The sequence below is a fragment of the Rousettus aegyptiacus genome, unplaced genomic scaffold (genome assembly GCF_014176215.1).
Source record: "Rousettus aegyptiacus isolate mRouAeg1 unplaced genomic scaffold, mRouAeg1.p scaffold_m13_p_14, whole genome shotgun sequence".
In the NCBI taxonomy this organism is placed as follows: Eukaryota; Metazoa; Chordata; class Mammalia; order Chiroptera; family Pteropodidae; genus Rousettus; species Rousettus aegyptiacus.
The window spans coordinates 3,537,709-3,560,776 of record NW_023416289.1 but is presented as its reverse complement, the minus strand read 5'-3'; the positions used below and the strand labels follow the sequence as shown (position 1 = coordinate 3,560,776).

At 60.3% G+C, this 23,068-nt stretch overlaps 1 protein-coding gene across 1 annotated transcript in view; it reads right to left on the bottom strand.

Annotated features, from left to right (window-relative positions):
• The window catches only part of NKD1 (NKD inhibitor of WNT signaling pathway 1), a 62,809-nt gene extending 48,217 nt beyond the window's left edge, over positions 1-14,592 (bottom strand). The window contains 3 exon segments of the mRNA XM_016147590.2: positions 13,481-13,614; positions 14,259-14,291; positions 14,417-14,592. Of these exon segments, the coding sequence (XP_016003076.2) occupies positions 13,481-13,614; positions 14,259-14,291; positions 14,417-14,441 (192 nt within the window). The 5' untranslated portion in view covers positions 14,442-14,592.
• Between the last annotated feature and the right edge of the window lie 8,476 nt (positions 14,593-23,068).

The following is a 23,068-nucleotide window of genomic DNA, read 5'->3' as shown; positions in this document are numbered from 1 at the left end:
AGGACTCGGCTGAGGCTGGAGATCTTTGTCGAGTGACCATCACACACAGGTGGGCTGTCACCTGTGGCCTGTCCTCGGCTAGGCAGGAGGCACAGCTTGTATCGTAGGCGGGGGGGGGGGGGGTGGTGTCCTACAATCAGAGTGAAGGGCACTCACGACAAACCCGCACTCACCCGAGACACCTGGGTAAGGCCCCCCAAAACCTCCCAGCACAGTTTCCCTAGCCGGAAGTGGAGAACCATCACAGGGCAGCTCCCCGGCGAACAAAGCTGCTCTCTCCATGCAGCCAGCAGCATCCAAACGCCTCCCAGGGCCTGACCCGGGCCCAGAGAGACGCGGGCTCCAGACTATCGGCAGCTCCAGAGGCCGCGGAGGCTGTCACTGAGGGCTCGCTGCAGGCCGAGCCTTCAGTCGCTCTGTGCATGGCTGCATTTAATCCTCGCAATGACTCCCAGAGGCGGGTGCACCTCTCCTCACCTCAGAGCTGGGGGATCTAAGGCCCGGCGTTAACGCGGTTCAGTATAAACCCAGATCTGAAGCCCAGGTTCAAAGCTCTCTGGCCCCTGGAATTAGGGGAAGACCCACAAAGGGAAAAAAGTTAAGAAAATAAAGTTTAAACATGGCTGTACAAATCAAGGCAGGGGTTCTCAACCTCAAGGCTACAGGTGAAATGGGAGTTAAAGGTGTAAGAGCATTTATGTGAAGAGTGGGGCATCATCATCAGATCCAGCGGGTTCCCCAGAGGGTCTTGTTACCTACCCCCGTAGATCTGTGAGCATCATGGAGAGACCAGGAGCTGGAAAGGAAGGCTGTAACCCATGAGGGCTACATGGAGGAGGCGGCAAACCGCCCAGGCTCTTGCAAGATCCAATCGCGAGAGTGGCTCTCCCGAGATGGTGAGCTAATTGCTGGGCTGCCCGGGCCCCACCCACGCTCGCCAGCTGCTGACCAGAGCTGTGGCCAGTGAGTCCTACTCCGGGGACCAGACCGCGCACAGATGTTAGTTCCGTCCACGGACTTCTCACAGGTGGTTCTTCTTTAGTGAACCCTCCGCCCCCCCTCCTGCCTCGGCCTTGGAGCTTCGGGGTGATGCGGCTGCTCCCCGCCCCACACCATGGTGGCCATGTCACCCAACCATCAGAGGCTCGGGGATTGGTTCTGGAATGGGCATATGACCCATCAAAACAGTGGGAGCCCAGCTCGGGCTCCGGCTGGAACTGTCTCTCCCAGCTGGAGACAGAAGTCTGCACCCCTAGGAGCCGAACTGCCACTCGCTGGGGGACGTCTGTCTGAGAACGAAGCCAGCCCCGAAAAACCAGAGCTGGAGACACAGGGACGGGAGCCGGGGCTCCACGATCCAGTGCTCCCTACAACCCGCCCTCCGAGACGCCCCGTCACGTGAGCCAGGAACGTGCCTGGGATCGGATGGTCGAGGTGGGCTTGAGACCCGAGGGCGCCGACGTCGCCCGCAGAGAAGGGCCGTCTTAACCACAGACCCCCGACGCCGCCTCACTCGCAGGTGCTGAAGACGCTGGCCGGGGGGAGAACTCTGGCTCTGCGAGAAAAGGAGCAGACTCGCCCCTGGGGGTGGCATCGGGTGGACGTGGGGGAAGGGGCCGAAGGGCAGCTGCAGAAACGCCCACCATTGCCCTGACGTGGACCACGGACACGTGCCCCCGGACAACCCAGACGCCCGCTGACGGGGGTCAGCGTAATAAATCGCGGTCCAGCCTTACAAGGGAAGGCCTGGGAGCCGTGAAGGGCGATTAGGCTGAATGCGAGGATGTGAAATGATTTCCGAGGGACGCCGTTCGGTTAAAAAGGCCAGGCGCGCCACCGGATTACAACACGCGGCTTAAGATGTTTAAGGCCTCCATCACTTTTTTATGGTTCCCTATCTTGATGGAATTTTTCAAATGACTTATAGACACCACCGCTTCCCTGTCTTGTGGGCCGAGGAGGCTGTGGGAGGACGAGGCGCACCGACCGACACGGGGCACGGCGAGAGGCGCCTCGAAGAACTGCTGTGCGAAGAGGGGCGCCTCTGGAGGCCCAGGAGCCGAACGCCTGTCCCCTCTGAGGCCCCGTGAGACCCACCTGCCTGGCAAACGCCACGTGCCACGCAGTGCAAAAGGCGCCGAGGACGTAGTGGGGGCCACACGCAAGCTGTCCCACGGACTTCGCAGTCTGGCCTCAGTCTCCCCCAGGTATGAATACCGACCTGGCCAGGTTTCTGCAAATATCGAATGCCCGACAGATCACTGGGAGGGCGGCTCTGCAAACCACTCTGGGCAGATACTGGCTCTTGGTACTGGAAGAAAAGCTGTCCCCACTCAGCGCTGCCAACCCCGGTCCCAGCAGGCCTTGCCTTGCGGCGCCCCGGACCGGAGCCGAGGGGACAAGGCCTCATCCAAGATCCCCAGAGCAGTTACGCAGCAGGATCTCCGAGGTTAAGAAGGCCCTGATTTATGATACCAGGAGAAGCGGCCGCAAGCTGCCCACCCAGAAGGCACCGCTGACCGCAGCCCTGGCCAGGGGGCTGCCCGTTCCAAGCCTGAGCGAAGCCGTGCCTCAGGGAGCTCTCAAATCAGACCGACGAGAGTTTGGAACTGGCTGGAGCAAGGCTCCGTGTCAAAGCCAGGTGACTCTGGGCGAGGAGTGGCCTTCTTCCGATGCCCAGCTCCCCATCTGTAAACGGGATCAGAGCGGCACCTGCCTCGCTCCGGTGCTGAGCGGCGGGGACCGTGCCTGGCCCATGGCAGACACTCAGCGCGGCACCACGGGTCAGCCCGGGCCCCACACTGGGTACCCGACAGCCACAGAACACCAAGGAAGGAGCCACGTGCCCAGGACTGACCAAGGCGGGGAGCCCTGTGGATTCCTAGGGGAGCGGGAGATGCCTGAAAAGATGGGTCTCTGCCTGACCCGCAGCAGTTTCCTTACATAACTTTGTGCCTTTGAAGTCCACCGAGATCATGGCAGGAAGAAGGGTCCAGCGACGGAGTCAAGGTCAACCTGCCCCCTAACAAGGCTCCCCCTGTCTGTCGCCAGGCATGGAGTGGCACCCCTAACCGGCACCCCCAGACCCCCTCAGTGGAGATGCTACAGGCCCAAGCTTCTGTGCACGGGGCCAGCCCACATGGCGTTCTGGAGTTAGAGAAACATCCTCGGAGGCGGTGGTCTTCCCCAGCCCTCACCTGCGGCCCGAGGGTGGACAGGCCCACCCTGCTAACAGGGGCCCTCTATGCTCTGCCCACGCTGTGCAGGGCCCCAGCTCCGGCCTCGAGGCCAGGGGACAGGACGGCCAGTAGAGTGCCGACATGCAGGCTGACACGACTTTGTGTGACAGAGAGGTTCTCCCCCGGCCTCCGCCCAGCCAGAAAGGGGACATGCTGGACGGAACCAGACACGGGTAAGAAAACGAAATCGCAAAGGAAGAGTCGCAGCAGGTGGATAGGGCCTCGCCGTGGGTTACGACACATAACAGCACCTAACGCCCCAGGCACGGTACCCCACCCCCCGCCCCCGCCCCCGCCCCCGCCCCCCCCCCGGACCACACCTCTCTGCCCTACCAGCTCCGAGACTGGCGCGTGGTCCTGTCAGACGCCGGAAGTGGGCTGAAGTGCCTCCGGGCCTCGGACGTCCCCAGGCCCCGGAGTGAGACGCTCTTCCCAGACCTCGCATCCCCTGGCTAGCTCCCCTTTGGGTCTCGCCAGCCGAAATGCCGCTCCCCAGTGCACGCGGAACCTCCTCCGTGTTCTCCCTCACGGCGCCCCGCCGCCGTCCTTACACACGTCTGGGCGATCGCGAGCGAGCGACACCAGAAAGTTCCAGGAGGCGGGACGACGCCCGCTCGGTTCCCCCTGATTGATTGGTCGAAACGGACCCCTCTCGCTCTCTGACTCCAGGGAGCAGGAGCTGTGACCGTGCCCAGTCCCCGGGCGTGACGCTGAGGACCGGAGATGAGCCGCCACGTGTCCCAAGGCCGCCCGGCTGGGCAGAGGTGCAGCGGGGACTTGCGCACAGGGAGTCCGATGATGGGAGCTCTGACTGCGCCTCTGACGCCTACCACGGGCACGCGCTGGGGCTCGGCACACAGGGGCCCGAACCCCGTCTTTGCTGTGCTTACCCCCCCTGCCCTCCCTCGCCCGGCCTCTGCCTGGGCTGCAGCCTGGGTCCGGTCTCCCTAACTCGCCGAGGCTGCCCCCTCACCTGTGTCCAGGAGGATAACACGCGAAGGCTGCGCGGACAGCATCAGGCAGCTTGGACACTCACCTGTGTGCTGTGATCCCTAACATGCTCACCCCCCACCCGAACCACCGCCAGCCGGGGTACCACGGGCCACATGGAGCTGTCTGGGGCCGCCTAAAGTGCTTGGAAAACGTTTTCTTTGGTTGACGATAGCTTGTTTGTTCATTTAGATTAGAAAGATTTCACATAAAGGTTCAGGCGGCTGGGCTCCCTTAGTGACCAGAAGCTGGGGCGGAGTGGGGCTGCCCCCTGGACACAGGCCATGAGCCCCCCAGGGTGTCCCGGCCCCCTCCGGGGCCTCCCGCCCAGCCCGCGCCATTCATTAACTTGACTCCTCGGGCCTCTGCAGGTCCCGTAGGTCCTGACCCCAGGTCCTAGTCTTAGCACCCTCCAGTGCCACCTCCTTCATAAAGTCCTCCCCACACCTCCGCAGCCCCGGCCGCGGCACGGTTTTGTAACTTTCACAGCCGCGTGTACCGAGCACCTCCACGTGCCAGGCGGTTACAGCCGCCCCACAATCTGCGCCCGCACACCGCCCGTAAAGCGGGTGCTCTTACCCTCCTTGCTCTACGGATAAGGAAACAGGGGCACAGAAGTGACCACGCGATTCCATGCCCACCCCCGGGCGACCCCCCCTTCTCTGTGCTGCCCTGTGCCCCAGCAAGCTGACCCCCGTGGAGATTTCCTGGCCTCTGGCTTCTTAAGTCAGCCAATGGGAGGCCCCGGGGCGGGCGCTGGGGTCACTTCCTCCCAGCCCCTCACTACTGCTGCACCCTGCTTCTGCCCCGGGGGTGGTGGCAGCTTGCCGCTGTTGGCAGGGACCAGCTGGCCAGTCCCTGGGTGCCTCGGCACCCCGTGGAATTTCCCTGACATCTGCCCACATCTCCAGAGGCAAGTTTCACTAAACTTTCCGGGGTGCATCTGCTTCGTGTCGGACCCCTGGCTGGCACAGAGCTTGGGCACGACACCCACAGCTACAAAACGGTGTGTCCAGGATTCAAACCCGCAACATCGGGCTCCAGGGTCCTCGCTCTAACCACCGCGCCACACTGCCTTGCGCCTTAGTCTCCTTCTCCTGGTCTTTCTTCTGCCTGTGGCCTGCTCAGGGGTCCCCTAGATGACCCCCCCCAGAACTAAGCACTGTGCCTGGACCAAGGCAAACCTTCCTGAACCTCTCGCCGAGCCCATAATAGAACACAGTCACTCGAGTCCTCCAAGATATTTTTACAACCGAGCCCGTCCCCACATTCCTTCCTACCCTGCACGAGAGCTCCCCCAGATCACAGGGCTCACCCCTGCCCTGCTGGCCCCTTGCACACTTGTCTCCCCTCTGGACAAAGACCGACCCCCATGACGTGGCTAAGAAAGGCCCCTGGGCCCAGCTCATGACCCCTCTGCAGCCAAATGAACTTAAATCAGTATCTTAAATAACCTGCCCACTCACTGCATGCTGCCGGCCCACCTAGCGAGCACCCAAACTGCTGTCGCATACCCCGGCCCTTGCCTTGCTCACCCGCACCCCTCCCCCATTCGCCTGTGGGCTTAACGTGCGGCTCCTCTGGGACCACCCCTGACCCTGCACCAGCTGGCGCTCGCTGCCCTGGGCTCGGAGCCCCCAGGGGGTCTTCTAACGTGCCCTTAGCCTCATCCTCACTGTCCGGTACCCGCCTTCCCAAACTGTGAGCCCATCCAACACGGATGCCGGCACACGAACCCCCAGTGAAACACCCGCGACTCGAACACCGCGACCTTTTAAAACTGCCATCGTCATGGCAAAGAAGGGTTTACTTTAGGAGTGCAAAAAAACACAAAACCTAGCAATGTGAATCACGCATACGGATCACACCAGCAAAGAAGGATCAGCTCCATCCACGCCCAAACAGCGTCCGATAAAATTCGGTAATTATTCCTGGCTTCAAAAATCTTAGCAAGCGAGGAGTTGGAGAAAGCTTTCGTAACGAGATAAACAGCAAGCATCGCACGTGACGGTTACTTAGCGAGCACGGGAGTCGCACCAACGCAGTAAGAGAAGAAAAACGAGGAAAAGCCGAGGCGGGAGCTGAGCTCCACAGAACGCGGGGTCCTGCGCGGCAGGACGTCCCCCCTCTTCCCCGCGGCTTCTACGACATCCCGGGCACACGTATGTGCGGAACAGACGGCCACCCAGATGAGGCCCGACCCCCACCACGTGCTCTCGAAGCGCCCACCCCTCCTCCCTTGAGGCACGTATCACAACCTAGTTGTAAAAAAAAAAATTTTTGTTCATGCTCCCTACTAGAGTGTAAGCTCCACGAAAAGAAGAACCACGCTCGGTGATGGAGCAAACGCACGCCTGGACTGAGGTCCTCGGCCTTCACGGCACAGATGCGTGGATGACTCGACCGGAGAGCATTCGTTACGCGGCTGCTCAATTATAATAAATGCTCTTATCCCGCCTCTTAGCTGGAAAACCCGGGGCCCGATGAAGGGAGGGACCCTTCGGCCAATGCCACACCACTGGGGTCCCTCTGGGAGGCGTGAGCCACGCCCAAGGCCACACACACAGGCCACAGCCCTCACGGCTGACCAGGTAAGGGGAGTGAGGCCGAGACCTATTGATTCCCCAGGGGCCTCTAAACAAACACACACCCAGGCCTCACCCTGTGGGCGCGGCCCCTGGCGGGGGCTCGGCTGAGGATGACTTCAGCGGAGGGACTTCGCGAAGGCCCGTGGCCAGTGCCCGCATGGGTAAACAGCCCCCTCTGCTTTCCTGGGAAGTTATCAAAGAATTACTTATGTCCCTGGAAACGCTTGTTTGGAAAAGGTTCTCCGCCCCACCTGGGCTTGGCAGGCACGGCCACGTCACCAGGCCTGCCCTCTGCGGAGTGAGCGGGCTTCTCCTCCAGCCCCTGAAGGAACCGGCCATTCTTCATGCGGAGAGTCTGAAGCCAGCCAGAAAGAAGCAGGCAGCTTCCCAGGACACACGGGCCGCGGTGACATCAAACACCGCCTTCCAGATTAAACAAGCGAGGCCCTCGGCTCTCTCTGGCGCTTCTTCCAGGATATTCTGGGCTCCTGCCTCAGTTCTCCCTCACATGGAATGGCAGATATTTTGTTTGTGAGAGTCTGAATTTTTTCCTTCCTCGGGGAGAGGGGGAGGGAGGGGGGAGGACAGGGGAAGCGAGGGAGAGAGGGAGAGCATGAGGAAGAGAAAGAATGTCTGAGAGAGACAAGAGCCACGAAAAGAACATGTGTGAGTGGAAAAAGAGAGAGAGAGAGAGAGGGAAGTCGGGGAGGCAGCCGGAAGCGCCTGCTTTGGAATCCGACGAGCGACCCGAAAATTCCAAAAGTTTCTAAACCAAAGCTCGCCGTGAGCCCACAGCCAGTGAGCGAGGCCACGAGCAGCCCCGAAGCCGGAGGATGGCGGGGAACCCGACGCCGGGGCCAGCAGATCGCGGTGACCGCTGCCCCTGATCCTCGACGAGACGGTCGCTTTGCACCCCCTTTCCCCAGACGCATCGGGTGAACCAAGGCAGGGGACCCTCTAAGCTCGAGCACAGGCTCACAGCCGTTCTGGGGCAGAGTGGCTCCCTGGCTTGTCCCTGCCTCTCGTCCCCTGGCCCTTGGGATGCCTCCTCGGGCCTCGAGCAGCCAATCCCACCCCTCAGACCCCCAGGTCCCACCACAGCTGGGCTTCTGGCCCTACGGCCCACCCTCCTCCCCCGCCTGGCAGCGGGGGCCACCGAGCCGCCCAAACAGCTGGGGAAAGAACGCCCCCAAGTACACGCCACTCCTCGCGAGTCAGTGCTGGTGGCTGGGACGGCATGCTGGCTGCCACGCAGCTCCGCCCCACGGCCGCCGAGAGGGACAGGACGGGCGGCTCCGCGTGCTGAGAGCCACAACCCTGCAGGGCTTCCCGGGCCCGCGAGGGGCCCGCAGCCCCTTCTCTGCCGCCCAGGCCACCCACCGCCCCCCCGCCACGGACAAGGGTGAGCGCGGGCCTCGGTCAGCTCGCCCCACGCCCTCCTCGCTGTCCGTCTCCGCGGAAATGCCGCCTCACGCAGCTCCCCACCGGGTCGCCGGCTGTCCTGGTGCCGGATGACGTGCTTGGTCTTTGCAGACTGGGAAGCGCAAGAGACAGGGCCCTCGTCCCTTTTACTTGCCACTGGATCCTCAGTGTCTGGCGCAGTTAGGGACTCGATCATGAATCACGATCACTCCTGATCACAGTTAGCATCGGAGCACCTCACAGAGAAGGCGGAATTCACGCTCCCATTTATTCCTGCTTCCGGTTCCATTTGGCTGGGGAGCAGGATCTGGGGAGGAGGCCGGGATGATGACCCGACCTTTTTCCTATTCCTTCATTCGTTCGTTCCTTCACTCATTCATTTAGCGACTACATCCCGAGTGCCCACTACGTGTCCTGGGCCCTCCACAGGGAAGATGCATTCCTGGGAAAGTGATTCTCTCATTGCTGACGGTCCAGACTTGCTGCTTGCAGCCCTCAGGGGGACAGTGTGGCCTCTGAGTGTGGGGCCAGAGCTTCCTGGTACGAGGAGGAGTGCTCTCTGTCCCCCGCCTACCTTCTCTCCCGCTGGGAGAGGGGATGACACCTCACCCGGGTTCTTGGACGTGGCACAGACATGCTGTGACCATTTCCTGGTCCGGCTTCTCCTAGGGTTTTGTACAGTTTGTGCAAATGGGAGGGGCCGCTCCCGAGTTCGAGAGGCTAAAACACGTGCACGGCCTGAGTCAAGGAACCAGCCTCCTTCCCAAAGAAGAAAAGTCCCACAGGCAGGACGTGACACTCCTCGAAGCCTCCGCCAGACACTGCGCAGGCCACAGAGGCACTGCGGCACTCAGAACATGACAGCCGCGCCCGTCCATCCCGAGGGACGCCCCCCAGCCGGAAACCGGGAGTCCCGGCTGGCACCTGGCCCAGCTCGAGCTCCCCGTCTCTTCCCTATTCCCCAGGGGGGGAAGAAAGCTCCCAGGTGGGGCTGTGACACCGGCCTGGGTGCCGTGGGCAGAGGGGACCCAAACGGCTCCACTAGCCTCAAAGCAAACCATCTTTTAATTCCGAAACACCAAATATTTAATTTGTGCTTTACTTCAAACGTCCAGTCCACCTCCCAACACATAGCTTTGAAACCACGTCAGGGGGCCTAACGCTTTCCATATGGTGAAGACATGGGGCCTTTTAATTGTGCCGATTGGTATCATTCGAAGGTAACTCCCCGGGAATCCGGCGTTCGGGCGGCGGCCAGGCCAGCCTCCGACCCCGTCCCCCAGCCCCGTGCGTGCCCGAGGGCTCCGACAGGGCCTGCGCCCTCCCCACCCTCCCCAAATATCCAACTGCACGAGGCGTCCCCTCATCAAATGACCCCGCCGCCTGGCAGCCACCTTCGATCCAGAGGCAGGCGCGCCTGCACCCGGCTCTCCCCAGGCAGCCCTGCTATAAAAGAACGAAAGGGCCCCGTCGGGGGGTGGGGGGTGGCTGGCTCGCACCCGGCTGTGCACACGCCGCGCGAGCGTGCACGCGGCGCCCAGGTCCCGCTTCTCCAAGCGCCGTCCGAGCGACACCCCTAGGTCCACCGTTCCGTCCACCCGGTGAGCTTCCCGGTCTCCCCCGTTATGGTTCCTAGACGCAGTGTTTCCGGCTGGTTCTCTCTGGAAACTGCCTGTTGCTGTCTCACGCTCCCAGGCCCACTGCCCTCCTTCGCCCCCCCGGGGTCATCATGCTTGTTTTAATTTCTAACTGTTGGGCGCGCGGTTGTCTGACACATCGATCGTTCGCTCCATTCTTCTTTTGTAGCAGTTGAACGCCTCCCATCCCTCGGTATTTTCTCCTCTGAGCTCACACTCCCTTGGAGTTCACCGTGAACCCACAAAAGAGGAGAAGCCCCGGCCTGAGCCTGTGTCCCTCCACGGGAGTCTATGGCGGACAGGGCAGGGGGAGCCTCTGGTTTCAGAATCTGGGACCCCATCCCCTCCGCCGCCAGCGTCTCCGCAAACCTCCCAGCAGCGTTCTCCCTGATTCTACTTGTTTTGAAGAGTTACCTGCCATAACCCTGTCAGGGAAGAGAATGGTATCACGCCCATTTCTCAGATGAGCTAATTAAGGTACACACAGGTAAAATGGCTTATACAAGGTGACGCGCTCTCGCGACAGAGCTGACCTCATTGATTTTTGCATTCGGGAGGACAGGCTTAGGTTGGTGCCAGCGAGGTCACCCTCTGACACCCCAGGACCTTGCATGTGACTTGAACCCAACCTGAACATTTATCTAGCTATTCATACCTCACTAAGGAAGACGAGGGTCCCCAAAACCTCCCTCACCCTAAAGCACTCTCAGCTGGTAGGCTGCCAGCTCTCTGGGTAGTAGTAAGTGTGGCACCCCCCGAGCCGGGCACACCGTCCGGCACAAAGCTTCGCCACACGTGGCTTCCGTGGCCCTAGGAAGTGCTCCAGAAAGGGAGGAAGACAGAGTCCCCACCAGCTGGCTGGCGACTTTGCAGGGTTACGAAGAGCATTAAGATAAGGGAAGCAAAGTGCTTGACACACGCAGGCCCTTAATGAATAATAGCTATCACTGCAATCATAACGATGCTGGTGGGAGGAGCCACTAGTGTGTCCCCAGCCCCTCTGGTGACAGGCCGTGAAGGAGGAGAGACAGAGGCCATGCACACGGCAGGCCTGGGGCTGGTGGGGGGACGGCTGCCAGCCCTTGGAATGCAGCAGGCTGTGGGGCCCACACCCTTGCACATCCTGATGATATAATGGGAGAGCCTGCGGCCACCCCTTCCGCACTGCTGGGGACCCTGGGAAGCAGACTAGAGACGGGTGCCCAGTGCGGTCCTGTTCAGGATCTCGGCATTTCCCAAGCATCGGGCATTCTGTTCCCACAGTCACCATTCTGATCTTAATTATTGACTTGCACTTAACTATTTTTCTCGGAATCAACTTTAGATGATCTCTTTCGACTTAGCTTTACCCTAAGCAGGAAAATCTATGAAATCGTGGGTTTGATGTCCCAGTTATTTTTCTTCCGGTGAAAGAAAAATTTAACTCTTACGATTAAAAAATACTCCTCCAGGTACCACCTGAAATCGCCCTACGGGCCCCCACCGTGGGCTCACCTGACCTCTCCCCGGGGGCACTTGCCACTCCCACCTCGGCAGACCAGAGACTCCCAGGCGTCCGGGTCCCAGTCACCCGACACAACTCTCGGGAAAGCGGGGTTCCCTCCCCTGAGCATCTCGGATGGCAGGGCCCACCCTCCACCACCCAGCGCGTCACGCTGATGGCTCTGTGTCTCACAGCTTCAAAAGTGCTTTGAACAAACATGAATGGCCCCTCGGCGTTGTCTCTGAGACAGGGGGCGAGGCAGGGAGGGGGCGAGCACCGGCCTGTGCTGTCCTCGGCTGGGGGAAGAATTCAGGCAACAGAATTCCGTGAGTGACTTCGCCAAAGCCACCGACTTAAGCCGGAGCCCCCTCTCCCCCCCACCCCCGATTTCCCCCCATGGCAACTTTTACTGGCTCACATTCCTCGTGCTGGGAACACTACTATTTAATTAAAAACGACAGACTTTTGTTTTTCTCTCCTTCCTTCCTCCTCCCTCCCATCCTCCAGGACTGGAGGCCAAGGAGACCCACCAAAAACATGCGGGTAACATTTGTTCCGGCTTTGAAGATAAAAGTCAGTTGAAGTAAGCCCTCGCTGTAGTCTGACTTTTCCCCGAAGCACGGAGCAAGCTGCCTGGCAGTTTTGAGAAGGAAAAAAAGGGCGGGCGGGGGGCGGAGGGGGGGGGCTGCAAAAAAAAAAAAAAAGGCATTCTGCAGAAATACTTTGTAAAAATAAACAGGCTGAAAGAACTCAAAACTTGATTAATGGAAATCCACGCACTTGGCCTCCGTCTTGAGCCACAGATGCATTTATTTGTTCATATGGCTAAATCGGGTCATTTTCACTAGGCTCTAAATAACTAAGGAGATCAAAAACTAGAAACGGTGAGGGAAGGGGACAGGGACGTTCGGAGGTTTCTCGAGGGCGCCGACTGCAGTGCCCCCTACCCACCAAGGCCTGACCTGTCCGGGGGGACAGCAGCTCTGGTTCCAACTCAGTCAACAGATGACGAGGAGTGCAGAAGAGAAAGCCCAGCGAGGCAGAGGCCATGGAGCCTCTCCCAGAGGCGGAGGTTACACACGCACAACAGTCGGCTTTATCCACAGGCTCACCTCCCAGCACTGGCCCCTGCCACGGAGCGGCACCCGGCCCGGGTCCTCGCGAGCGCGCACGCGCGCACACACACATGTACACACGCACAGATGCACACACAGGCGCACACACATCTACAAGATCCACTGGCCCCTCCCAGCTCATGGACAAGACCAAAGAACCAACCAGACCTGAGACTCGGTCTGTTCCCCTCTAAGTTAAAAAAAAAAAAAAAAATTAAATGTCACATCAAAAAGTTGATTCATCCTTTGATCCTTGGCTTGCTTGAGTTCCACGCAGACCATCTGAAAGCCCGTGCAGAGCTCCGGAGCTCAGAGGACGTCTGTGAACGCCAGTCCCAGGCCAGGAGCTGGGGCTGGACTCACTCACGCCTGTCACATCAACTGCTCCCCTAGGAACAACTCCAACCTCGGGGACCCGCTGGGTGAAGACTCAGGGGTGGGCCCGGCCGACAGCAGAATGAGGCACTCTCTCCCCTTGTGGGCCAAGCTAGGGGGTCTACCAGGTCTCAGGACCCCCCGAAACTCTGCCACCCAGATCGCAACCTGCTCTACCGGGGTTCCCAGACAAACGGTACTGATGAATGCCACAGACGCCTGGAACACATTCAGAGGCCAGCACAGTCCTGCCCTCCACCCAGACACCCCTCGATGTCACCCCTCTCTCCCTAGCCCCAGCTCTAACCCCACCTTTGAACACTGGCCACCAAAACAAGGTGGTCAGGACAGGCCCCCACGCTCCTCGGCTCGGACCAGCGTCCCCATGGACTGGACCTGCCGCACCTCCTCGCCTGGGACCCTTAGCCCTAGCGGCCCTCTGCCCCCGCCCTGACAGGAGACTGCCACCTGTCCTCAGGGCGTGGGGGCAACAGGGTCACCGTGGTGAGGCAGGAGCAACTGAGAAGGGATTTTTGGACTTAGAAGCTGTGCCCAGAGGGCGCTAAAAGTTGGGGGTGGGGGGAATGGAGACCAGTCTCCGAGGTTGGTCGAGGGGCGTCTGGGGTCGTACCCGGGTTCCTCTGCCGACGTTGCCCGCCGCCCGCAGCTGTCGGGGTCCGGAGCCGCCGCCGGGGCAGCGCTGCCGCCCCATCCACTCGTCGATGCCTTTCCGAGCCCACGCAGCACTCACGGCGAAGCTGTCACCTGGCGCGGGGACAACACCAGCCCCTGAGTGTGGCTGCCAGGCCGAAAGTTACCGGAGAGAGGAGGGAAAGAGGGGGCGCGGCGGCCGAGAGGGGGTGGAGAGCCGGGGCACAATCCGAGAGCGACGCAGGCCGTGGGGAGAAGGGGACGAGGCGAAGCCCCAAGAGCAGGGACGCAGAGGGGAACGCGAAGGGGGAGCGGTACCCAAGGAGGAAGGGCCTGGGGATCGGAAGAGCGAGCCCCCGGGGCCAGGGCTGCCGAGCAAAGGGGCGAGGGTCTGAAGACGGGTGCAGGGAACTCGGGGTGGGCGCAGGAGGAGGACCGGGGGGTCAGGAGCAGGGACGCAGCGGGCGCGGGAGGCACGATATCGAGAGAGGAGGCTGAGGGCCAGGAAGAGAGGCGACGGAACCTTGAGGGAAGGGGCTGGGGAGTCTGAAGAGGGGGCGCGGAGGGCGGGGACCGCGAGAGGAGGGGTTGAGGCTGGCACGGGGAGGCGGAGGACCGCGGGGAGGGGTCGGTGGGACGGGGCTGGGGGTGCGAAGGCAGCTCCGGGAGCGGGTTTGTGGGACGGTGGCCGGGGCTGGGGGTGGGAGTGGCTAGGCCGTTCCATCCGTCCCCCCGGCCCGCGCCCCGCGCGCCCCTACCTTCCGGGCTCTCCCTGCGCTTGCACACGGCGGCTGCAGGCACGGCGCGCGCGGCGGCGGCGGCGGGAGCCGAAAAGAAAGGAGAGGCAGAGAGTTAGCGACCGCGGGGCCGAGGGCGGCGGAGCCCCCGGGGCCGGCGCGCGGGCGGGGGCACTGACCCGGCTTGGAGTGAAGTTTCCCCATGCTGGGGGCGCGGCGGGCGGGGCGTCCCTAAGCCATGCGCCCGGCCCGCGGGCCCTGCGGCTCGCCGAGCCTCGCCTGGCTCTCCTCCTCCCGGAGCAGCCCCCGAGCGGAGCGCAGCCCGAGGCGGCGCCGGGACGCGCTCCTGCCGCCGTCGCCGCGGCCCGACTGACGCCCAGGCGCGCCGAGCGCCCAGCCAGCCGCCGCGGCCCGCGCCGCCCCGCGCGCCCATTGGCGGGCGGCGGCGCATCAAAGGCGAGGCGGGCCGTCGAGGGGGCGGGCGGGGGCGGGGCCGGCGGGCGCGGGGCGGGGCGCGGCCGGCGCGGCGCTGCAGGGCGGGACACAGCGCCCCCCTGCAGGCTGCGGCTTCCGTCCGGCGACCAGGGCCAGGGGCCTGGGGACCCGGATTGGGGGCTCTCGCCAGCAGGCGTATTGGGACAGACACCCTCTTGGGCCCTGCGCTCTCGAGAACAGCACTGTGCCCTCCCTCCGCTTATAGTTTCCCTTGAACCGGGCTGGGCAGGACTCGGTGGCCCCAATTTACAGGTGATGAAACTGAGGTCGGGAGAGGACGCTGCTCGGGCGCTAGCGCCTGCTGCGCGCCTGCTCCGTTGCCCCTTCCCAGTCTTCGCACGACTTGCCTTTGCAGAAAGTGTCAGCTTATTCCTCGCCTCAGGTCCCACCCCTTCCGTCCTCTAGTTTTGATCCGGGGGTCCAGGAGAAGCCCCCACCGCGCCTCTAAGCCAGTCGTGGACCCAGCTCACTTTGGGCAGTGACAAGTGTCTGAAAGCCACGAGTTGCTAGTCGGTAGCTCGGATCCCTTCGCCAGGGGGCCTGCAAGTGCCCGCCTGGGGACGGGGCGCGCTGCCAGCTGCGCCGCCCGGAAGGGGGTAACCGCTGGGGCTTTGATCTTCCTCGGCTTCCGCTCCCCGCTGCAGTTCGCAGACCCAAAGGCTTGTTTGTTTTGTCTGGGGAGGTCTCTGCAGAAGGGAGGGCAACATCAAGGGGTTCCACCCCACCTTTGTGGTTCTGAGAGAGAACGCGGGCTCTGCTGGGGACACCGTGGGCCTGTTGTTAGGCTCATCCTGGTAACTGGCAGCCTTGATGTGGGAAGAAAACGAAACCAGCGCTGGGAGCGAGGGCGGCAGCTTTGCCCTGGGACCGAATTCCCTGTGAGAGCCTCGGTTTTAAGATCTGTGAAATGGAGCCTCAATTCTGCCCTTTCTGCCGACTCCTTAGATAATGTGAGCCACGGACGTAATTCTAAATTTTCTAGCAGCCACATGTTTTAAAAGTTTAAAAGATTAAATTAATTTCAATGACGTATTTTTATTTAATCCGATATATCAAAAATATTATAATTTCAACGTTTGATGAGATATCGTACATTTTTTTGTTTTTGCACTGTTTGAAATCTGGTGTCTATTTTATGCTTAGAGTACGTCTCAACCCAAACTAGCCACATTGCAAGTGACCAATAGCCACATGGGGCTATTTATGTGTCTGGATCATTTACACGTCTCAAAAGGGCACCGGGAGCCCCACGGCCCACCAGAGTCACAAATGTCTTCATCCGACAGTGTCTTACTTCCCGCCTCCAAACTTCGTCTTCCACATATCCTTTTTGGTAGAAACGAAGGCCGATCTTATAAGCAGGCACATCAATGCTGTTACCAGGGCGACCTCATCTAAGACGTGCTGGGACCCACCAGAATATCATCACTGTCCGCTTCGTATTGCAATCCCTTAGCTAGTACCTACTACATGCCAGCCACTGTCCAAGTCACGTGGAGCCCTCGCGACCAGCCTCTGATGCACGCTTGTGTTTGTTCTACAAAGGAGAGGCTCTGCCAGGCTCAGAGAGGGGAAGTCACTTGGCCAAGGTCGCACAGCAGCCAGTGACGTGGCGGGATCCGAACCCGGGCCTGTCGATACCATCGCATACGCTGTTTTCACTACGTCACGCCCCGACACAGCCGGAACTTCACCTCCCACTTGTTTCTAGAGCGTCCGCGATCTAGAAATACAAATTCAATGCCGGCTGTGTGGCAGGTACTACTTTAGGCACGTAAGATACACCAGTGAATAAACTAGGTGATTCCGCTCTCAGCTCCCACTCTGCTGGGAGAAACGGCATGTGATGCTGGTAAATTAGAAGGGGTCGCCATGGCTGGCGGCGGCTCCCCCACCCAGCCCCGGGGGCCTGCGGCCGCGTCTGAAGGCACCTGGCGAGAAGAGGCCAGGGTTACTGCTCAGCATCCTACAGGGCACAGGAGAGCCCCTCGAAACAAGGAACTGTCCAGCCCAAAATGTCAGTGGTGTGAACCCCTGAGCTATAGGAAAAGGAAAAAGCAAGGATGGGGGTCCAGTGCCTGCGGCAGAGTGGGGGGCCTTCCTGCAGGCCCCTCCAAAGGAAGCGGCGTCGGTTGGGATGCCGTTTGTCTCTCCCACCCCCGCCCCCCCCCCACCGGTGCCAGGGTCCACGTCAATCAAAGCAGAACTCCTGGCGTTCTTTCTCACAGTGCTCAGAAAGTTGGTTACTTCCTTAAACCGGTCGTGGCTTTCTTCTTTCATGAGAAAAAAGTATCCCTCCCCACCCCAACCCCTTGGGAATTTCTTTTTACAGTTCAAAAAAAAAAAAAAAAAAAAAAGATAAAAGCAACAACTGAAACTCTGCAGTTACCAGTTTGAGTCTTGGGGGAAGAAAATCCCAAACGTCCAGCCCAGACACAATGGCCCCCCCTCCGCCTTCAGCCTGGCCCTTCCCAGCCCACCAGGCGCCTGGGACTTGCTGCTGTTGGAAGCGGGACACCCTAACCCCCCCAAAAAAACAACCTGGCCCTGGGGCAAGAAACCAGAGAGGTGGGCCTTGTACTGAAACCTTAGCCTGTCCAGGGCCGTGACGAGGGGCTCCCCGGAGGCCACCGGCCCACCTTCCACCTGGGGTGGCTATTTGGTCTCTGTCAGCTTCCCGCGCCACGACTCACTGTCTTTTCATGTGTTTTAATAATTTATCTGGCCCATTTCTTGGGCTGTATACTTACAGTGACACATCTTTTTCTTTGAAGATTTCCCATCCTTTGGGGGAGGAGAATGGGAAAGGAAGGCAAGGAAGAGATAAGAGAGAGAGATTATAACAGAAATGGGTTTCATGGGGCTTGAGATTTAGCAAGGCTGGTTTAGGTGAAATCTGTCAGAAGCAGAGCTGGGAGGTTTAGGGGAAAAAAATAGCTCACCCTGGTCAGCCACCCCCATGCTTATCCCCTGCTTGAGACATCTGATCTGACCCCCCTTCAAATGCCGCCTCCTAGAGGAAGCCCTCCTTGACCTTCCAACCTGAAGATCTCTGACAGCTCTGAATAGCCGAGCTCCCCTCCCCTCTTTCTCCACTGGGCACCCCTTATTTTTTAATGCTGGAGCTAAATTCGCTCCTAGAGTCTGGGCTCCTTGGGGTGGTGGGCTTGCATCTGTAGATGCAGTTACCCAGCACTGCCCATAGGAGGTGCTCTGTGGGGAATGAGAGGAACCCGCCCCTCCCCACCTCTGCCCTGGGGTGTGTTGTGGTCAGCCAGAAAGTGAGAGGGCCACCAAGAACGCGGTCCCTAGCGTCCAGGTCTGCGGGTCCCTCCCAGGCCCCTGGAGCTGCTTTGCTCCCCTGGTGAATGTGGGCGTTGCTCAGTGGCCTGGAAACCCGGCCTGGGTGAGGAGGGGAGAGTTAAATTGTCGTGCATGAGAAAGTCATAGGGATTTTGGAGACGGCAATCCAGAAAGAGAAGGAAAGAGTCTCCAGGGAAACAGAGTAGAAGAGCAATAACTAAGGGCTGCAGAAGGGGCACATGCAGCGAAGGGGTGGGGGGGGCAGTGAATTTTCAGGGCGATGATTGCTAATGTGCGACTGGCAGTTGTCACCTGCTCTATGATGCCCTATGATGGAATCGCCCTCCCTTACTCCAAACCTCAGCAAAATCCTAACCGCATCTCTGGGTTAGTGGTACAGGACGGAATGAGAGAATCAGAAAGAGGGCCCAACACGGCCCATCAGCAGGGCGATAGGCCCCACGCGGTCTTGAATGCAGAGATTCGTCAGGGGAAAAAGACAGGAGCCGGAGGCCGCCGGGAGGAATACCAGGCCCCAGCATCAGGCCTTGGGGATGAGGTGCAGGAGGCTGAGCTTCCCCGGGAGCAAGGGGTGGAGTCCCGCTCTATTCAGGCATTAGAGGAAAGAGGCCCCAAAGACAGCTACTCAAGCCTGAATGTTGGCTGAACCGAACTGAACATTTGCGTAGCCACCTCCTCCCAGATCGAAGGTGTTCTGGCAGGTTCACAGGCTTCCCAGGGGACGCCGGACCGGGGAAAATGCTGCCCTGGCCCCCTCGTGCCCCGGCTCGTCTCCAGTCCCGGCCCCTCCGCCCTTCTCCCTTCCAGCCTCAGGCCCGGTCTGCCTGCTTCCAGATTCCTTTTACAAAAAGGGGACAGGAAGCCCCATCTTTCTAACCCTTCGTTTTCCAGTTACTATGCAGCCAACCCACCCCTAATTACCACACTCAGTCTCCCCATCTATAAAACAGAAGGAAGGGGCTGGCCGATCGGCAGTTCCCAAAACGGGTTCACTGAACGCCAGTGTTGTTGTGTAAAAGAAAGGACCCCCTAGGAAGCCTCGGGCAGCTGGCCGGAGGGAGACAAGGTCCTTTTCCTGCAGGACTTGTCAGAACCTTCAGCGGGCAGCTGGGCTTTGTGATTCTCCAAGAGGAGACTTTTCTTTAACTCCCCGGAGTAGGAAACCCCTTTGGGGAAGTTCAAGTGAAGACGGGTGTTCACGGAATACACTTTGGAAAATGCCGGACTAGTGGCTTCCTTCCCATGTGAGGTTCCAAGTAACCAAATCCAGGGACCTGGGCCAAGAGGATGACAAGAGGGACAGCTCGGTGGGGACAGAGGCAGCGTGGGAAGGCTCCCTGAAGGACTACACCCACACGAGTCTATAGTGGGCATTTAACGTGTCTCAGGACATGTTCATGCACCTCCAGGCCTCTGAGCAATGGGACACTTACTATGCACGAGGCTTCTTCAGGTGGGCCCATGGCTTCTTAACGCCCTAGCGAGAGGTGAGAGGTAAAGCGGCCCCTGCAGCAAAGCTGGCCTCAGTTTGCCTGCCTCACCTGCCTTCCCTTCTAGCTTAGCTTCCTCCTCCTCCTCCTCCCATCCCACCCCCAGTCCAGCCCTGTTGGTACCATATGACCCCTTCACTGTTTGGCCACAGCTGATTGGTTGCCTGACCCATGAGCCTGACCAATCAGCATCTCTCTGCAGAATTTGAATAAAAAGGTCCAGGGCCTGGGGTTCATTCACTCCCTGGTGTCTGGGAAGCTGAAGGGCTCCATAGCCCCAGGGGCTGGAGCAGCTGCTTGGGGGCCATGCGGGCTGATGAACTAGCAGAAGGAAGCAGGAATAATAGGAGTGGTCAGAGAGCAGCAGAGCCGCTAAAGCAGGTGGAGAGACACACACAGACAGACGGACCGTCTTGGTCCCTGATCCCTGACACTGCCTGTTCCCAGCTCTTAACCTCGTCAGTTCTGCCTGTATGTTTTGATCCTGGGTCTCTGAGAGACCTTTGGTGCCCTTTTCCTGGGCTGGGGTCAAATGGCCCAGATGAGGGCTGCTTGGAATTTAACGTGCATGTGACTCCCCTGGGAGCTTGCTGAAATGCAGTCTGGGTTGGGACCCGAGAATCGGCGTTGCTAGCAAGCTCCCAGGGGAGGTCGATTCTGCTGGTCTGTAGACAACACTTGGAGGCTCTCGGAAGCAGGCTTTTTAGCAGCTACTAGGGTTATATAACTCGCCTCTATATAGAGTAAGTAACAATACCGGGGAGGAGAAGGAGGGACAGAGCGAGGGAGGAGGGACCCAAAAACTAAAGGAGTCTCTCTTTTATTAATTAAGTCACTCGGCGAAGATTCGTCGAGGGCCTGATTTACACCAGACTCTTTGGTTATCTTTGTCTCTTGAAGTGATGGAAGGAAATCAGTGAGAAACCCGGTGTGTTTGTGGGGGGAAGATACCCAATAGAAAAGAGGGACAAGAAATATCGGGGGAGGGGTGGCGATTTCGGGTAGCGGGGTCAGGGAGAGTAGCCTTCGGGCAAAGACTTCAAGATGAAGAAGGGAGCCGTGAGGACGGCAGGGGAAAGAGGGTCCAGGCAGAGGGAACGGCACGTACGAAGGCCCTGAAGGGGGGACACGTGTGAATAGTTGGGGAACCAGGAGGCCGATGGCTCCGAAGCGGAGGGAGAGAGGGGGGCTTTCAAGGAGGAGGCGATGAGGTTGGAAGGGGACAAGCCCCGGTCACGCGCCTCGCTCGGCGAGGGCTTCAGCTCTACCGGAGGGGGACGGGGCCCCCAGAGGAGAATCGTGCCCCGGACTGACGGGGCTGCTATCTTGAGAACGGAGTGTGGATTAGGGGGCGGTGGCCGGAGACCAGGCAGAAGCAAGGTGATCGCAGCAGCTCAGACCAGGGTGACGGCAGGGGAGGCGGTGAGGCGTCCGTCCGTCCAGGGCTGAATGTGTTCAGAGGTCAGAGGCAACGAGATTAGCTAATATGCGGGTGGTGGGGGCGGGTTGCAGGAGTAGTTAAGGAAGATGTCAACATCTTTGGCCTAAGTCCCTGGCAGGAGGGGCTGGGGAAGCCTGCGGTGGGGCAGGCAGGGGCAGGACCTCCGTCTGCACGCTCTAGTTTGAGAGGCCTGTGGAATATGGGAGCAGCGAGATAAGGGGGCAGGTGGATCTGTGAGCCTGGAATTCAGAAGCAAGCAGCGGGCGGGAGAGGTGCACCTGGGTGTCCTGAGCAGGCAGGAGGAACGTAAAGCCGGGGGTTGGCTGAGATCCTGGGGGGGTGCAGGTGGGGGAGGGTAGACCCGGAACAGAAGGGGCCAGGCGCAGGGGCCTGGGCCCTGGGCAGCTCGTGCAGGCGAGTGCCTGCCCGTCCCTGAACCTCCGCGTCACCGCCACCTCTTGACCTCCGTTCTGTCCTCGTGGGCTCCTCTCCTAGAAAACCCCCTTCTCAGTAAACCCTCCTCCCACCTGCTCCCCACCCCCAGAGCGGGCAGGCTTCCTGGCTCAGCATCTGAACGGTCAAAGCGCTCCTTTGTTCGGGCTGGCCCTGAAGGCCAACGAGACGGCGTGTGCGGGAACACTTATGCGTCCAGTCCGGCCGCAGGACGTGGCCGATGCCACCGACGCTGACGGGGCGGTTACGGCAGAGCACCCCGCCCGCCCGGACCCCGCGCTCGTCACATCCATGGCCACCCCGCACCACACGGTGCCTGGCACGTAGTAGGGGCTTTAGAAATGTTCACTGCAGACAGAAATGGCCAAGCCGACGGGCCACCGGACTAAAGGTAAAACTGTCCCCCTTGGCGTCTCTGCCCTTCTTCAAGCTCCCCATCTGTGTTACGCTTGCTTCCTCCTGCCTCTGTGCCCAAGGGGAGGTCGCCGCCACCCCATCGTTCCAAGCGGCCTTTGCCCGCGCCGCGCCCACCCCCGGCAGGGGCCGGCGGACGGCCAGAGGCCATGCACCCAGCCGTTGATGTCTCCTCCCTCTGAAACCACGGGGACCAGTGTTTTCTTCTGCACACAACGAGACTTCTCCATTTGCATCTTCCGACAGCGAGCCGGGGTCCATCCTCCACCTGGCGCCTCTTTGAACATCAGCGTCTCAGGGTGACAAGTATCTTTGTCCTGAGCCCCCTCCTCTGGCCCCTCCCTCTCCGCCTGGGCTCTAGCTCCTTGCAGGCTTTCCTCTGCACAAAGGGACCATTGAGAGGCAGGCCGTGGGACGCCGCCTTTGATCTGGGGTTCTAATAACGTGTGTTTGCGTCCCAAAACAATGCCGCGGCCTCGCGGGCTTGCTGGAGGCAGGGGAGGAAGAGAAAGTCGAAGGGAGGGTGGCAGTGGAGGCCTGGCCGTGAGCGCTGGCGCGGTGGCCAGCACAGGGCCGGGCACGTCTGGAGAGCGCCTCTGTGGGTTGTCCGGCAAAGACACTCATCACAGAGACCGAGGCCCCGGCACGGCCCTCGTTTGCCCAACCGAGACTCGAAAAGGTCACCAGGACCGTCCGCAAGGTCCACAGAACCAGAGGTCACAGGTCACCAGGAGAGAAGCAAGAAACCAAGCGGAGGGGCTCGGGCCAGGGAGACCCAGACGCCCAGCCTCAGGGACGGTGCAGCTCGACACCGGCCACCGCTCGAGGGCCCGGAGTTGCTAGATCTCTCGACTTCTCAGGAGTAGCTGGAAATCCAGGCTTCTAGGCGAAATCTCCAAATTTTAAAGTGTTGGCAACTGAACAAAAGCTTTAAGTCACGGTGCGGGCCAAATGAAACACGCATCTCTGCCGGAACCCAGCCCGTGGCCACCGGGTTCGCCCTCTGCTTGGGCGAACTCATCCCAGAGAAGATGTGCATGGAGGCGGGAAGTGGGGAGGAGGCTGGTAACTCAGACCAGGCCCCAGACTCTCCCCAGATACCCTTGCCAGCTTCAGCGTTATTCCCCCAGGCCCTCGGCGAAGGGGTCCCGAGTTCCTCCAATATGCCAGGACTGGGCTGGGGACCGGGGAGTCAGACAGGGGCCATGCCCGCC